The sequence below is a fragment of the Otolemur garnettii genome, unplaced genomic scaffold, assembly GCF_000181295.1.
Source record: "Otolemur garnettii isolate 467f Iridium unplaced genomic scaffold, OtoGar3 scaffold00066, whole genome shotgun sequence".
NCBI classification, from domain to species: domain Eukaryota; kingdom Metazoa; phylum Chordata; class Mammalia; order Primates; family Galagidae; genus Otolemur; species Otolemur garnettii.
In genome coordinates this window covers 6,222,267-6,239,337 of record NW_003852461.1, presented here as the reverse complement: position 1 = coordinate 6,239,337, position 17,071 = coordinate 6,222,267, and the positions used below count along the sequence as shown (strand labels likewise).

General features: G+C 44.8%; 1 protein-coding gene across 5 annotated transcripts in view; it reads right to left on the bottom strand.

Annotated features, from left to right (window-relative positions):
• Positions 1-17,071, bottom strand: part of FGGY (FGGY carbohydrate kinase domain containing) — a 417,013-nt gene that overhangs the window by 341,785 nt on the left and 58,157 nt on the right. For all 5 annotated transcript variants that reach the window (XM_023515082.1, XM_012807209.2, XM_023515085.1 and 2 more), the window contains exon 5: positions 7,564-7,652. In XM_023515082.1, coding sequence (XP_023370850.1) covers positions 7,564-7,652 — 89 coding nt within the window. The remainder of the gene's footprint in view (positions 1-7,563; positions 7,653-17,071) is intronic.

Sequence of the window (17,071 nt, the reverse complement as noted above, 5' to 3'; positions counted from 1 at the left end):
AAAAAAAAAAAGAAAATAACTACAGATCAATAAAAAAAAAATAATCATCTCCTGCCATATTAGCAAATAACCACAAGAAAAATAAAACAGTACAGTAATATCCCTCAAAATTCAAAACACAACTATTGTACAAATCAGAAAAATAATTGTTATTTTAAAGGGAAAACAGTTTCTAAAAACCACAAATTCACCTCTTTAAAAGAGAAGACAGAATATTTACTGACAACATTATACATTTTAGTGCAGGGAAGAGTAAAGGTAATATAAACAAAAGCAGGTAAACATAAAGAAGTATAAGGGAAAATAAACCTAAGAATCTAGAAATTTAGCCCTGTTTTCCCATATGCTATACAAATGCCTCAGAATTTCTACCATGGAGCTTCTACCAAACTCAGAGCGTCTCAGGTACATAAGAAGCCTAGTAATCAATTTCTTTCAGTCCAAAGCCATGAAAACAAGTGACCTGAGAAAAGCCAAGTCTCCCATACGGAGTAATTAAAAATAATGCGTATAGATACTCCATTCTCAGGAGAATTAAATGTAAAAAAAAAAAGAAAGACAGAAAATGAAAGCCATCCACTCCCCACCCTTACATGGGAGCTGCGCTTAGTGATTTCCTTCCAAAGAGCATGGCAGCAGGGTGGCAGAGGTGACTTACGGGGAGAAAGCTGACAAATGACATCTCAGCCAAGTGACCGCAGTAAACATCACTAGTGGTCAGTCACTGACAGCATGTACCCTCGGTGGGACAACATGAGAAAGACCACTCTACCTCTGTGGGCTTCCTCCCCAAACTCATCACCCGCATCTCATCATGAGAAAAACACCAAGCAAATGCCACTAGGGGGACATCTGCAACATACATGACCAATCCTCTCCCACCTGTCACGGTCACCAAACAGAAGGAAAGTGCGGTACCCCAGATGGGATTCTGGAGGAGATGGGCCATTGGGTAAAAGCTAAGGGAGTCTGAATGCAGAATGGGATTTAGTTAATGGCGACGCATCGATATGGGCTCTTTAATTACGATACATGGGACAAGCTGACGTAGATGTTAACAGCTAGAGAACTGCAGGTGGGTACGCACGACAGGGGGACGTTCTGTAACGTCTTCACGACTCTTCCATAAATCCAAAACTACTTCCAAATAAAACGTCTGTTGAAAATTATAACTGAATTTAAGAGGAGGTGCTTTTAAACAACTTGCAAATACTATCTACTCTTGAGAATCTAGAAGGAATTTCTCTCGGAACCCCAATGTTAGAACTAAGTTTTACTTCTGAACAGCAGTCAGGCTTCCGTCTGCTCCCCCAGTTAACTGTTTTTTCTTTGGCCGCTAGGAGACTTGGAAACAAATTTATTAGCAATTGGGGAAAACCTTACAGTTTCTATGAGGTCCTTATGCAACTCACTTATTCTATTATTTTCACTCCATTCTGGTATTTTTTAAATTTTTTAACCACTATTTTTATCTTAATCTGTGACCAGTCACCTCGTATCTCTTTAAAGCAGGCGTCCTCAAACTACAGCTGGCAGGACACATGCAGCTCACCAGTTTTTGCCACCGCTGCCTGTCCTGCTTAGCAGCCGACTCGTCCTGGGACCCACAGTCCAGCCCTGATGGTCTGTGGGACAGTGAACTGGCCCCTTGTTTAAAGTTTGAGGACTCCTGCTTTAGAGGGATAATTTACACAACTTGAATATATTTTTATCTGATTATACAAAATTTTATTATTCTAAATTATGAATTTTCATTTCTTAGGCTACCAAAATTCTGGACAATAACCCGCTCTACAGCAAAAAAATAAATGGCAAATTACTGATGCACACTCTGCTTCAAGCCGCTCTTGAATTGCTAAACGGTAATAAAACCACCTGCTGCCGGGAGGGTCTGGAGGACCGACAGTTAACGTTTGTTAATATGCCTAGCACAGATAAAGGAAAGGCACTCAATAAATGGTAATTACCATTACTATTATTAACGAAAATAGCAGTCATGATTTTCATTAATATGGTGAAAAGAGTGGAGCTGAATGGCACATCAGTCATGGGCCTGGTGGAGATTTTTTCAGTGACCCAGATAAACAAAACTAGAGGCCGTAGAAGAGAAAGCAAGCAATAAGGAAAGTAGGGTGGGGCGGGAAACAAGAAGTGGAGAGGAAAACAGCGGAGGAGGAGAGAAAATGAGGGAAAAGTTTTTATGCACGGTCTTGGCCAAAAGCAGGTTTGGAAGCTTTCAGTCTTTAAGATGAGGTGAAATCCAATCGCTTGTTAGTCTTGACTCCACTAGAATAATAAAAAGGGAGTAAAAAAAAAAACCCTCTAGCCTTTTTGGCACTCATTTCCCCCAAGGTTCCCAAAATAATCACATGTAGGAGCCAAACAAACGCCAAATCTGAACCTCTCCTTAGCCCGGGGGGCCAAGCTGGTGTTCCATTGCCCAAAATGTTCTCGGCACTGGCACATGCATCTCCCTTGTTGTAGGAGAAATGGACAATGTCGATTTTTCATTAAAAGGACTCCTTGTTTACGTACTGTGGGCTACGTACTTTATCCAGAGTGCCTCTAACTCTTTCAACAACCCTGCCAGGGCTCAAAGATGAGGAGACAGGCAGCTGCGGGAGGTAAACAATTTGCTCCAGGTTCCCGTGACGGGACACGGTGGAGACACCGAAGTCAGGCCAGTCGCCGACCACAAAGATGTCCCTTTTTCTACTACACCAGAAACGTAATGTAAACATTCCCTACCAAAACTGACAGAGAAAGGAAACTAAATAGCTAATATCTCAAGAAAAAAAAAAAAAATCTCACCATTGTGTGAGCAGCTTTTCTGTTATGTCACTCAATTCATACCCCACGGAGCAGGTGCTGTCAGTACCTCCATTTACAACCAAGAAAGCCCAGAGGAGCTCCTTGTTTCACCTGCATATGCTGCAGTTTGAAAACGAGAAGGGAGAGACAGACAGAAGCTGCACGTGGGCCGGGGGAGGGCAGCCCGCTCTAGAGGAAGCTGGTACCTGGTGCTCCGGGTCACAGGCTTTGCTCTCTGGACGAGAGGGAGGCTGCAAGGCAGACCTCGGGAGGGCGGGTGGCGGGGGAAGCAGATTATCAATTTATACTAATGAAAATACAATGAGTCATGAGTGTCAGAGCCAATAAAAGATGGCAGGGATGACTACACCGCCAATAAATCAGTTCTGAGCATTAAACTTTCACTTCCTCAAGGTCTGAGGTTGTCACAGGCAGGGATGGGAGCCCCTGGACGTGTTAGGATAAGTCAAAAAGCAACCCTCCACTTTTGAAGTCAACACATTCATTAAGTCTTTAAAACACTTTCCATCCTGGAGTGGCGCCTGTGGCTCAAAGGAGTAGGGCACTGGCCCCATATGCCGGAGCTGGCGGGTTCAAACCCAGCGCTGGCCCAAAACTGCAAAAATAAATAAATAAATAATAAAACACTTTCCATCCCTCACAGGTGTGGAGCACCTCAGTGTCATCCACTATTTTCATGCATATTCTTTTAGGTGATGTTGTCCAAACTTAACTTGAGCATATAACCACCCAGTACACCTATTAAACATACAGATTCCCCGGTCTCCCAGGGAGATTCTGATTCAACAAGCTAAAAACCACAAGTCCTAGAAATATGTGTTTTGAATAAATGACTCAGATGATTCTTTTAATCCTTGTTCGGAAAAACTATTTTAATAGGACTCTCACAACCACCTTGTAAGATTAGACATCATGATCCCCATTCTATGTAGAGAAGGAGAGCGAGACTCAAAGAAAGGATGACACATCCTCCAGGTCACACAATTAGTACTGGGGTCATTACGGAAGTTCTGAGATACATGAAAATCAAGAAAGGTAAAATCCCTCAGGACACAAAACAAATAATGCCCTCCCAGCAATACCGAAAAGCCAAGCAAGTTGAAACTTACAGGAATGAATCAGAAAGGACGCTGTCAACTGTGTTTCTCAGAAGTCAAATAATGGGCTGTAACACAGTCTGTCTCGAAACTTTCGTAGTAACCCGTGTGTGGCAGAATTGTGGCTCCACAGTGTGTATACATGCCATGCACCTGGCTCTGAGCCACTGTTCTTCATGTCAGCCCCTCCCACACCTTCCTCCCATGATGAGAGCATTAGTGGAAGGTCTCAGGGTAGGGGGTCCACGTGCCTATGAAACTGGCTTCTGCCAACCTCAGGTACTCGCTCGACTCTGCCAGAGAGACCTCCAGAGAAACGGTCTGAACTTTACCCTAGGAGGTGTAATCAGTTACCACCATGGTTATCACTGATGGGGAGATGGGGAGGACGGGATGTGGGTGAACATACCGTCTTGGGCATTCTTCCTTTGGTACAGAATTCATTGTCCAAAGTTCTTTGTCAGAGAACCTTTCTCTAGGTTCTTTTTCTCCCTTTGTGCAGTAGGGAAAGAAATGTTTTGATCATTTTAGTCAAACAGACCCATCAGTCAGGGCAATGGTACTCGATGTGTGCACCGGGAATCCTCCACTGGCTTGCCAACCTTGAGGACCCCAAAGTGGAACTAGAGCTGAAGGAGAATCTGACTTTCCTTCTCTTTTTCACTGGGTGTTGTTCCACCCAGGGTTTTGACGTGCTCCCTAATCTGTTCTGTTGGCTCTGGATATGCTACACCCCGTTTCCGAGTGTCCCGTGCTGTACTTAGACACTAAGCAGCGTGGGCTTTCTGAGGTCAGCCCCGGCTCAGGTAGAGCTAAGTGGGGTGGGGGCAGGGCTGACATGATGCGTGTTGAGCTTGTGAAACACGTTCTCTGCTGACCCCTTGCTGGAAGCCCCTGCAGCTGAACTAGCACAGAAGTTCAAGAGTTGACTCCTGTCAACTGCCTACAAGAAAAGGCCCCAATCTGTAAAAAGACCCAGACAGGAGGAGCCCAGAGGAAATGGGACTGCTATTCCCAGCGTCCCCTGCATCTAAATGAAGAGGAAAATGGGTGGACATGCTTCCCATCTCCCGGGAGCTGACTTTAAAATACAGCAGCTGCTGCTCTAATTGACACCGTCTGATCTGTCCTCAGGAAAACAATCCCCTTCCTCATCGGTTTATTCAATCCAGGCCTTAAACTTTTTTAAGATGAGAAGACCTGCCCCCACACCCTCCTTGCGTCCCCTGAAACCTGAGGTCAGGATAAGAGACTTGCCATCCTTAGAGACACCTGCTCAACTGGTCTGTATATATCCATGCACACGCCCACTCAGCTAATCACTGCAGCCGCAACTTCACACCCCGTGAGCGTTCTGAAAAGTCTCTGTTATGTAGCACACGCTTTATTTTTAACATTCATAATTTATTGAAGAATAGTTGTTGACTTCCACATACACACCTCTACAGTATGAGATTAGGGTACATTTATATAAAAAGCAAAACAAACCTATAACACACCCATCCAGTTAACATCAGCTACCTTGAAAAACACATCTCCTATCCTTTTTTTTTTTTTTTTTGGCCGAGGCTGGGTTTGAACCCACCACCTCTGGCATATGGGGCCGGCGCCTTACTCCTTTGAGCACCAGGTGCCGCCCTCTCCTATCTTAATATTAGGGACCAAATACATACACATACACACACACACACACACACAGGCCTGTATAAAGATGTTGGTCAATGACAGAGTGCGATCGTGGTTTCCCAAGATCAGTACGAAGCTGAGAAATTACTGTCACCTAGTGACACCTCAATGATCTCCATGGAGCCTCCAATGTGTACGTTTATGCCTTAGTTTTTAACTAAAAAGTTCAAAAAGTAAAAGAAAAAAACTTTAATAGAGAAAAGCGTATAGAATAAGGGCATAAAAATATTTTTGTACAGGTATACAATGTATTTGTGTTTTAAATATTACAAAAGAGTAAAAAAGTTAAAATTTCAAGTTTATAAATTAAAAAAGTTACGGTGAGCTAAGGTTAATTTATTATTGAAAAAATGTTTTAATAAATTTAGTACAGTGTAAGCATATAATGTTTTGGGCCAGAGTCTCACTGTATCACCCTCAGTAGAGTGCCATGGCATCACAGCTCACAGCAAACTCAAACCCTTGGGCTTAAGCCATTCTCTTGCCTCAGCCTCCCAAGTAGCTGGGACTATAGGTGCCTACCACAATGCCTGGCTATTTTTTGTGGCAGCTGTCATTGTTGTTTAGCTGGCCCAGGCTGGGTTCGAACCCACCAGCCTTGGTGTATGTGGTTGGCACTGTAACCACTGTACTATGGGCACCAAGTCTTTTTATTATTATTATTATTATTTTTTTTTATTTTGAGACAGAGTCTTACTCTGTCACCCTTGGTAGAGTGGTATGGCATCATCACAGCTCACAGCAACTTCAAACTCTTGGGTTCAAGTGATCCTCTTGCCTCAGCCTCCTGAGTAGCTGGGACTATAGGTGCACGCCACAGCTGGCTATTTTATTTTTAATTTTTGTTATTTATTATTTATTTATTTATTTATTTTTATTCACATAGATGTGAATACATTTATGCCATTATGGGATTCAATGTGTTGATTATTTGTACAAATTGGAGTGCTTGGCTAGTTTTTTCTATTTTTAGTATTTTGTCTCACTCTTGCTCAGGCTGGTCCTGAATTCATAAGCTCTGCAATACACTCAGCTTGGCCTCCCAGAGTGTTAGGATTACAGGTGTGAGCCACCACGCACACTGGTGTACAATTATAAAGTCTAAGTCGTGTATAAAGGCCCTAGGTCTTCACATTCACTCACCTCTCACTCACTGACTCACCCAGAACCACCTCCAGCCATGCGAGCTCCATTCATCTAAGTGCCCCATACAGCTGTACTGTTTATGTTTTATACCATATTGTTCTTACACCTTGCTATGTTGAGATATGTTTAGATACACAAATACCATTGTGTTACATCTGCCTACAGCTTATCAGCACCGCAACACGCTGTAGTTTGCAACCTAGGAGCAGCGATCTGTATGCCATACAGCCTTGCGTATAGTAGGCTCTACCACCACCAGCTAGTTCTGTGCAAGTACCTTCACTCTATGATGGGTGAACAACAGTGGAATCACCGAGGATGCACGTCTCAGGTCATATTCCTGTTATCAAGCAACACAGGGCTCTGTGGGTACATACATGTACTTTTTCCCTTTAGGTGAATAAGTGAATAAAGGTGAATAAAGGTGAATAATAAAGGTGAATAAAGGTGAATAAAGGTGAATAAAGCCTTTGGTAAAAGTCCCATTTCACTCTAGATTCTTCACATCTCCTTCAAACGTGTCCAATTTTAATGAATGGTCTTCTTCACATCTCCTTCAAACGTGTCCAATTTTAATGAATGGTCTTCCCTAGGATACTCACATTCCAGGCCTCTAAGGAACAGCGTCTGGGCAAGTGCCAAGGAGGTGGAAGATAGATTCAAGATGTTTCAAGTAGGCAAAATCACATGCAGATGTACAAACAGTGTGTCCGGTCAAAGAGAGTTAAGAAAGCCATATATATATATACAGACACCCGAGAATGGAAGATCGCAAATAAAATCCAACTTGTAATTAACATACCGTGCTGTGACACCTGTTGCTTTCCACGATAAGAAGTCCGGGAGATCAAAGAAATGTCCCGCCTTATCCCAGCAAGTCTCTCTCAAGTTCTGCCAAATTAAATATACATTAGAATCAATGAAGGGATTTTTTCCTACCCCTCTCCTCTTTCAAAAATGTCTTAAAATTTTCAAAACAAAAGCATAGCCAACAAAGCCCATTAAAACATCTGTCTGGGGGCTTGCAGGGTGTGGAGAGTGACATAACAGAACTTATACAGGACAGGGATACTGGCCAGTATTAATCTTTCAAAAAATGACCATCATTTTCCCTTTTTTTCCCTGTTGGACAAACTGGAAGGAGAGCACAGTCTGAGAGGGTCTGCAACCCATCTTCCCAGGGAGTAGGGAAAGGATACACTTCAAGCCGTGTAATAAAATTTCAACACTGAGCAGCTGTAAACTTGGGGGGGAAACTACACTAAGAAATGACCCAATGAAACTACACACGGCCTCGCCATGTTGAATTGCCCACATGCCAAATGGTTCCAGAGGCAGTAGACAAAATATGTTCCCTGGCCCCAAAGAACTTCCAGTCTAAGCCAGAAAGAACGGCCACATAGTCAAACCATCATTATCTAATTGTTACAGATCTGTTTCTCTGCGTTGCCAAATGGTCAGATTTTTTCTTGCTGCTGGGTTTTTCCTTCCTTTTGCCACTTCTGATTATTTGTTCCTCACTCACCACCCTGTTCCTCCCAGCATCCATTCCTCCTGCCCACTTTTGTCAACCCTGCAGACCATTCCTGGGGGAGGGGGGGGTTCCAGGATCTCCGGCTCAAGCTTAGGTGTGGTGGTCACACAACCTGGTCCACTGCACAATTATTCATGCCATGTCTTCCTTCCCGCTCGAGTGTGAGCTCTATGGGGTCAAGGATCCGATCTGTCCTGCTCCCACATCCGACAGTCATAGGCTGTAACTCCTCCACGCCACGTGAGGGGGCCCTCAGCTGCTGTGCAGACACAGCTGAACTCTAGTCCTCTTACTATGAACGCTGGACTGCGCCAGGTGTGGAGCTGGGACCTGGCTGAGCCAATCAGCTTCCTTCTCCCAGGAATTTAGAATCAGGGCCCAAGTGAACCCGTTTAACTTCTGCCTGTAAAGGGAAGTGGCTCTGAGATCAACCTGGACACTATGAAGTTTGCACTTTCTGACAAGCCCTGGAGAAGTGAAACTTCAAGAAGAGAAGAGACGACAGAGCACTAGCAAGAAAGCTCTCCCACCACCCAGGCACTCCACGTCCAGTTCCATCCATGCCCTCTCCAAGGAACTCCAAGGAAAAACAACCTGTCATAACACAAGGGTATCAGTGGGAACCCAAGGGCAACAATGCACAAGTTTCAAAGAGGCACATTTTAGGACCCACTGCAGGGGGACCCATCGCAGGCGCTCAGTCATTACTTGGTGAACTACTACACAAACCGCTTGACTTCACCATGCGGGGCTGTCCAACCTTTCACCTCTCCCCTGCATGTGGGAAGAAAAAGAAGAGTTGCCTTGGGCCACACATTATCAAAAACTAACAACAGCTAGTTGTACAAAAACTAACAAAAGCTGGGGCAATGCCTGTGGCTCAAAAGGGTAGGGCGTCAGCCCCATATGCCAGAGGTGGCGGGTTCAAACCCAGCCCCAGCCAAATAAAACAAAACTAACAAAAGCTGATAAGCAAAAAAGAAAGGTCTGTGACTAATTTTCATGACACCTGACACCACTGATAAACGAAACAGGCCTCAAATAATCCATATGTGGCCCACAAGCCACAGGTTGCACACCTCTGAGTCTCTTATGGGAGGAGTATCTCAGAGCTGCTGAAGGACCCCACACACGTTATCTCCTTACAATGGCAGCAAAGTCCCAGGTGCTGTTATATCTGCCTTGCAGACAGGCGGCTGGCCTTCCCCTCTGTTCACCCTTCATTACGTGAGTTCTTCCTACACTGCTTCTCTGTGACTACTATGTGGACACAGAAAATCTACACATAGCAGGTAATGTGAGCACCACCCCAGGCACAGGATCCTATTACAATATCAAAAGGACTCAGATGTGAAAGGCACAATATTAATGCCATTCTTTTGCTTGTTTCAAATTCCTAAGCCTTTAGGTAAAAGCTTATATCTAGAAAGGGACTTGTCCTAAACTTCTCTTAAAATGTCCATACATCTCGATGTTAAATAAAGCAAAAGATGAAGTATACTAACTATACCTGATGTAGCTCTGAACTAGCAGTAGACTAGTAAACTCTATACACTAACACGTTGCAAGTAGAAAATGGTAGCCTTCGAAACCAGGGAGTCAAACTACCAGCATGCCTGTCAGATAGTCCCCCAAATCTATTTTCATGTGTTCTGTGGTTTCAGAGATGAGGGGTCAGAGAAGGAGACAAGGCAGCCTCCTTCTACAGGCTGCAGAAAACCCAGGCCTGTCACCAGCCATGACCTGCCAAACCCCTGCAGCAACAGCCGGTGCTTCAAGCCAAAGCTCAACAATCTTTCCAAACTCAGAGAAAAAAAAATGCTTCTGTTAGATCTTGTATACGGTCATTAAAGACCTTGTATAGAGAGCTCTCGGCCTGCAGCCACACCAACAGCCACTGTAGACAATGGAACCCAAGTGGAATGTCTCAAAGAGAACTTAGAGCCTCCTGCCAAAAACAGACAGTGTGGTAAGAGAAGTGGGGGCCCAGCGAGAGTCACTTCTTCTTGAGACCACACCACCTTCAACTATCAAAGGTAGAGGCCTACCCAATCTCTCCATGGGAGGAGGAACCAGAAACACTTGTGTTGTCAGAGCAGGAGGAATCCTTAAGAAGGCACACGGTCTCAGAAGAGAGGCCAGCAGTATTCCCTGCTTTCTCAACAAAAGCAAGGTCTGGAGCTGGGCCAGCAAAAAGCAGGAGCAGCATTTGAATGAGAGGGAATGCCTATCCCCTTACTCCGAGATGCCGACACCCCATGAAGGTCCTGTGTTGGGCCCCAAGATCACAAGTGCTCTGTCATCAAATGCCAGATTGGCTATGAGTCTATCAGCCCCTATAAATGGAGTTTTAATCCAGTTCTGCTGGAAAATCTCTGTTCCTCCTCCTCCCCAGCTGGCATAGTCCAGGTTACAGACCTCCATCTTTCTGAATGAATTCTATTCTCGCAACCATTTGGTTCTCAGGGTGGTCCAGGGGTGTGCGGGCAGTGTATAATATTCTCACACTATGGGTAGAGGGGCTGAGCGTCAGACCATGAGGACTTGGCCCAACATAATGCAGTTACTCCCCTGAAGCACCCACTTGACTTCCATGTACCCAACACCCTCCACTCACACTAGCTGCACAGGTTAGGGACAGGGCACAGAGCAGGCCCTCAACACGTCCCGACTTCATTCTGTCTCCTTATGTGACAGCTTAATACAGGTTCAGCCCAGGAGCGCCCTGTGCTGAATGACTTAAGTCTTTCTATCCCCCAGTTACCAAGCAACTCACAAAAATGAGTCTTTTCCAGAAAAAAAGAAATCAGCAGTGATGCAGGGTGTATGACTTGGCACAAAAGGCTTCTTCTACATTCCAACAGCAATCCTTACAGCTAAGAAATCCCCCAGCTTGAAAGCAACCACAAAGAACAGCTCCTTTTTTTTTTTTTTTTTTTTTGCCTTAATCATCTATTACTTCATAAAACCACAGCATTTCTTGGGAGTAGGCTACTACTCAAAGCTCACAGCTGCAGGTCTCAGTGGTGGAGGCGGACGAGTGAAGTCCAAGATTCAAGGCAGCGGCTGCCCTGCCGGTCAGGGCAGAGAGAAGCAGCTTGCACCCCTTCCCACCCACTGGGATGCCCGAGAAAGCACGTCCAGGAAGCTGCAAGGTTTCTGCTGCTTTGAGACACCAAGGGAACTTGTGGGGAAATGAGGCAGCTACTGCAAAGAGAGCAGGATCTAGGAGCAACAGGAGAAACAGGGACAACCAGAAAACTAGAGAAGATCACCCACATATTTAATTATTGATTACAAAGGGATTCCATCTGGACTGTCTACTGCGTTCAGGGAACAAAAGAAGAGAAACAGAGCTCCCTAATTCCCAGCTCGATAGATGAGCCTGCCTGCATGTTCCAAGTACTCACAATCCTGTTTTCCAGCACAACTGCCCACACAAGTGCAAAGCCATACCTCACTCTGTGTTCACGACTTCAAATTAGGCACAGGCTGATCGCCCAGAGAGAAAAGATGTTTCAGGGAGAAACTTAAGCCCCAATATCATTCTTCAAAGAAAACATGGAGTGGGTCATAAACCCCAACCAGAAACTTCTCAGAATGAATGGAACAATTCCATGTCTCAAACTCCCATCCATAGAAACAAAGACTGAATACCAGAAATAATTCAAGGCAGGCGGGCAGATAAGCTGAGAGGTTTGTGCTACTACAGGCATCATAAAACCTAAAACTTTCCATTCCATTCTTTTCTTGAAAATGGTTCGATAGCTCCTTATGTCCTGGAATCCAGTTTTAACTCCTCAGCAGGGCTCTCAGGCCACTTAACAACCTGGCTTCAACCTGGCCATTATCATTATGATGATTACTGTCTGGGCCCATCTCGCATCACCTCTCTCCTAACCCCTCCCCGCAGTTCTCTGCCTTCCCAAATATATTATGTTCTTTTCTATTTTAACACTTCTGTTTAGGATGGTGCCTCTCCATGGACTGACTATCCCATCTTCTCCCCTTACCAAACTTCTGCTCTTGATTCAAACCCAGCTCAGCTATCACTTTTTCTGTGAATCCCTCCATCCCATGCTGAATTCAAATTATATATTCATGCACTTAAATCCACCTCAAAATGGGCAACAGCCAAGCCTAACTCACGAAAAATGAAAAATGCAAAATGTCTCAGGAGTTATAAAAAAATCCAAAGCCAAAACCTTTCAAGAGAAAAGTTACAACTTCCAAAGCCAAGGATCTTTCAAAAGAAAGTTACGATGGTGAGAAAGATATATACAAAGAAAAAGGTAATTAACAAGATGATGTATGACAATAATGCAATGAGCCTGATACCAAAGTTGGGTGAGTCAGCCTTATAATTGTATCATAATATTTTGTGAGAGCCCATATATCTGCCTCTAAGGAGTAATCCCAAACAGGGTTCAGCGGAGGGAAAGGGCTTTGGGTCTGGTGAGGCTGGAAAACGCTTCACCAGGGAGAGACAGAAGCTGATGCCCAGAGGTCAAGCATAAATATCTATGCTACTATTAAGAAAGATTCACAAGAATCAAAAATCTAGAGTGACAAGACAAATTACTCCCTTTAGAGAAGGATTTGTTTAATAGTCTCATTATGGAAGTTATTTGTAAAATAATTCCATTGTAAAATTTAAATTATTTAATTTTCAAAAACTGGATTCATAAACATTCCCCATCATCCACCTCCCCTGGAGGCTTACTGTTGTACAGGAAAGAAAATGTATAACCTACACAAGAACTGATTCCCAATCATAACTATGTTACCATATTCGAGATCATATTCAGCAAAGCAATCTTTGCCCAGAGGGTGACACCACCACCAGTTTAAGGAAAACAAGGCTATGAGAGGTGGCGTCGGATAACTTTAGAGTCCAGTGGACCTGAGTTTAATTACTGTCATCACCCCCTCCCAGCTCTGTAGCAAATTCATTTTCCCTAAGCCCCAGTTTCCGCAAACACCATTATTACTAGCATTCTCCTCCAAGGATATTGTAAGAATTCAACAAAGTGCCAGGTAAGTCAACAACAGCCATTCAGATCACTGCCAGGGAGCTTCCTACTCCTCAAAGCACTTTGATACTCCTGATCTCATCTGATCTGTATAATGCTTTAAGGCACAGAGGGCAAGAAATCATTGAAGATTAAAAGACTTAAGCCCAGAAAGAGATCATGATTATCTCTGATCATACGACAGGCTAAAATTTGGCTCTCCTCTGCTTGCACAGACCTAGAGCAGGTGTCTCCCTAAAGCAGTGGTCCTCAACGTGTGGGTCACGACCCCTTTGGGGGCAGCCTAAGACCATCGGAAAACACATATTTTGTGTTTGACTCTGGTGTTAACCAGTCCCTGAGATGGACTCTGACTCACCTAAGCTGAGCTGGATGATCTTAGGCTGGGCCCCATCACTGCACCTGTCACCATCTCTTCACCTGTCTGTCTCTCTCACTAGACTGGAAGCTCCTGAAATTACAGTTATGAAGTAGCAACGAAAATAATTTTACGGTCACCACAACATGAGGAACTGTATTAAAGGGTCATGGCATTAGGAAGGTTGAGAAGCAATGCCCTAAAGCATGATGTGAAGTAGACCTGTCCAGAGACGAGAGGGATGTCAAGAGGCGTGGACAACACAATTCCTTTCCAGTGTGTGGACGGCACTACCTATGGGAGGGAGGGAGAGAAGGGTTGGGAAAAGGTGAGGAGGTGTTGGAGGAAACAGGAAAGAACAGTGGCAACTGGGATGAGGGGGCAGGGAGGCGGCGTCCCCTCCAAGCCCCTCTCAGCAGTCCTTCTCCGTCTCCTTAATGAGCTCCTTTTCTTTTGTCCGTCTTCATATGGACATGTTCCCCAGGGACCTTGTCTCATCCAAATGCTCTTCTCACTGCTCACGTGCTCCCCGGGAACTCTCCATGATGAATCCAACCAACAGCAAGTGAAATAATATGCAAAACTCACACTCCAATCCAAACTCTCCCTGATACACACCTCCTGGACATGCCACTGCATATCTAAGACAGAACCTGTTGTGTCCCCCAAATGCGTTCTTCCTCCTAAACTTGCTAGGTCAGTTGATCCAGTTCCAGAAGGAGCTATCTCCTACCTCCTCTTCTCTTATTCCTACCTCAAATCAGCCTCCTAATTTAAACTCCCAATTAATTTATCCCTGAATCAGTCAGAATTATCAGAGAAATGAACAGGGCGTGTGTCTGTATGTGTACACACACAGACGTGCCCATCGTTTCGAACTTGACTCTGGTGTTAACCAGTCCCTGAGATGGACTCTGACTCACCTAAGCTGAGCTAGATGATCTTAGGCTGGGCCCCATCACTGCACCTGTCACCATCTCTTCACCTGTCTGTCTCTCTCACTAGACTGGAAGCTCCTGAAAGGCAGGAATTGTGTGGGTTTTTAAAAAATTGCCCTAGTCCTAGGATCTAGCATTGTACCTGATATGTAGATGAGTAATGTTAACTGAAGGGATAAATGAATAAAGGAGCAGAGATATATAAGCTGGAGGAGAGTTTATGGAAATAAGAATCAAGAATGAATGGAGAAATGAGTGAGGTGGTGAAGAAGGACTGTTCCGGTCTCTCTTTTTTCATTCAAGCTAATGGCTTTTTTTTTCAGTCTGTTTCAGGAGCACGGACATATTCTAGGCAAGCCAGACTGCCAGGAAGATAAATTTCTCTTCCCAGGGTGAACAGGTCCTTTGGAGAAGTTTCATTTTAATTGGAAAATGGATTCATTCACTTCCTGGCTTGGACACTCGGGTCAGCACAGCACCACTGACTGTCTGCCAGGCACCAAGGGAGAGGGGGCTGTGGCGGGGAAAGTGCTCCGTCAAATACTCTGGGACGTCTGAGGACAACCTAGTGCCAGCCCCAGGCTGGCTCACATAGATGTTCCTGCCTCTTTCCTCCCAAATGTCCTTCAATCCAAATTTCACTTATCTCCAGCTCATAAAGGAAGAGTGTGCTTCACTATTCTAACTGGTATCTGTTTCTCTGAGCTTATCTGGGTATTTGTTCCCCCGGTGGGGAGCTCCACCGTCACCTCCCTCGAGGCACGGGCCAGCGCCACAACTGAGAAGCCTCTTCACAACTGAAGTCATAGACTAAGACCAGAACCCCATAAACTCTTGCTTATGATGAATCCACAACAGTCGAACCTCACCGAAAATCTCTCTTCCAGGGACATTTCTCGCAGCTGTAGTCAAAGGTCCTTGCAGAGGGTGCTGAACTCCACCGGTATTTGACGACTGGGTCCAGGCTTCCTCTTCACCTACACCTCTCAACACTCATCAGTACCCCACATTCTCTGGGTCTCTGAGTAGACCAACCCCACGGTGGTTCTGGGCATGCGACCTGCCATTCCACAGAGAGGAACCTGTGCACAACCCTGTTTTCTTCCAGAGCCAGACTGAAGGGGTCTAATATTGCACAGGTGTGTGTCCCCTTACCTACTCTTTACTTAAATCTCCTCGTCCTGTAGAAACTGCTCAGGGTATTAACAGTACCTATGCCTCAGGGTTGTTGAGGGATCAAATGAGCAAACCTACTGAAACTGTTTGGATGGGTGGCCGGCACACAGGAAGCACTTGTCACAGGACAGTCCCTGCTGTTCCCTTTACATAGCAAGAGCTCTACCACATCTTTCTATCTTCAGCAAGGAACAGGGGCTTTGGAGTTCAACACAACTTACTTCAAACACTGGTTCTGCTCCTTAGCAGTCGTGGTATTTCTGACTAACGTCTGAGTCTCACTTTGTTCACTGACAGCAACTACAGTATTGTTGCCTGGATTCAATTCAACCAAGTTACACGTGTTAATGCGTCCACCCTGGTCCACCCCCAGTGAATACTAGTTTCTGGGGACCTGTCTTCCCTGCTAGACCCTTAGCTCCTTTTTTAGGGAGAGACTATACCAGTGATTTTCAACCTGTGTGCCACAACACGATCTTAGAATTTTTTTAAAGATCATTAGTGGAATTATTTTCAAAAGAAGTTCAAAGAACAGTAAGTATATTCTTTTTTCTTTTTTTGACTCTTATTTGTTTTTTGATCAACATAATTTCAGTGTGCACAGAAGTGTAACTATAGGTTCAAGTATACCACAGTGGACAATGAAAGGTTAAAACATACTAGTCCTACCAGCCCCCATGGCTCAAGCCTGGACTCCCAGCAGGCTGGGAGGCCGAGGGGGGTGGATCTCCTGAGATGAGGAGTTTGAGACCAACCTGAGCAGGAGCGAGACCCCATCTCTACTAAAAATAGAAAAATCAGCCAAATATGGTGGTGGTTAGCTGTAGTCTAGCTACTCGGGAGGCTGAGACAAGAGCATTGCATAAACCTCAGAGTTTTGGCTTGCTGTGAGCTACAATGCTGATGCCACAAACTCTATCCAGGGCAATAGAGTGAGATTCTGAGTCAAAATAAATAAATAAATAAAAATAAAAATAGATAACTAGTCCCAATTCTCAAGCTACTTGTGGGGTAGGACAAAGAATCTGTGGGAGAAACACTCAGGAGGAACACATAAGCAGTACAGAATCATTCAAGTTCTAAAATATCTAACTTCTAAAGGTCATGACAGGGGACACTGCTGTGAGAAGGAGGTGGTGGGAAGGAAACCAGAGGAGGGAGACTGAGCTGGGCGTGGAGGGAAGAGGAGACTGAGCTGGGAGTGAAGGGAAGGGGGGACTGAGCTGGGAGTGGAGGGAAGGGGGGAGACTGAGCTGGGAGTGGAGGGAAGG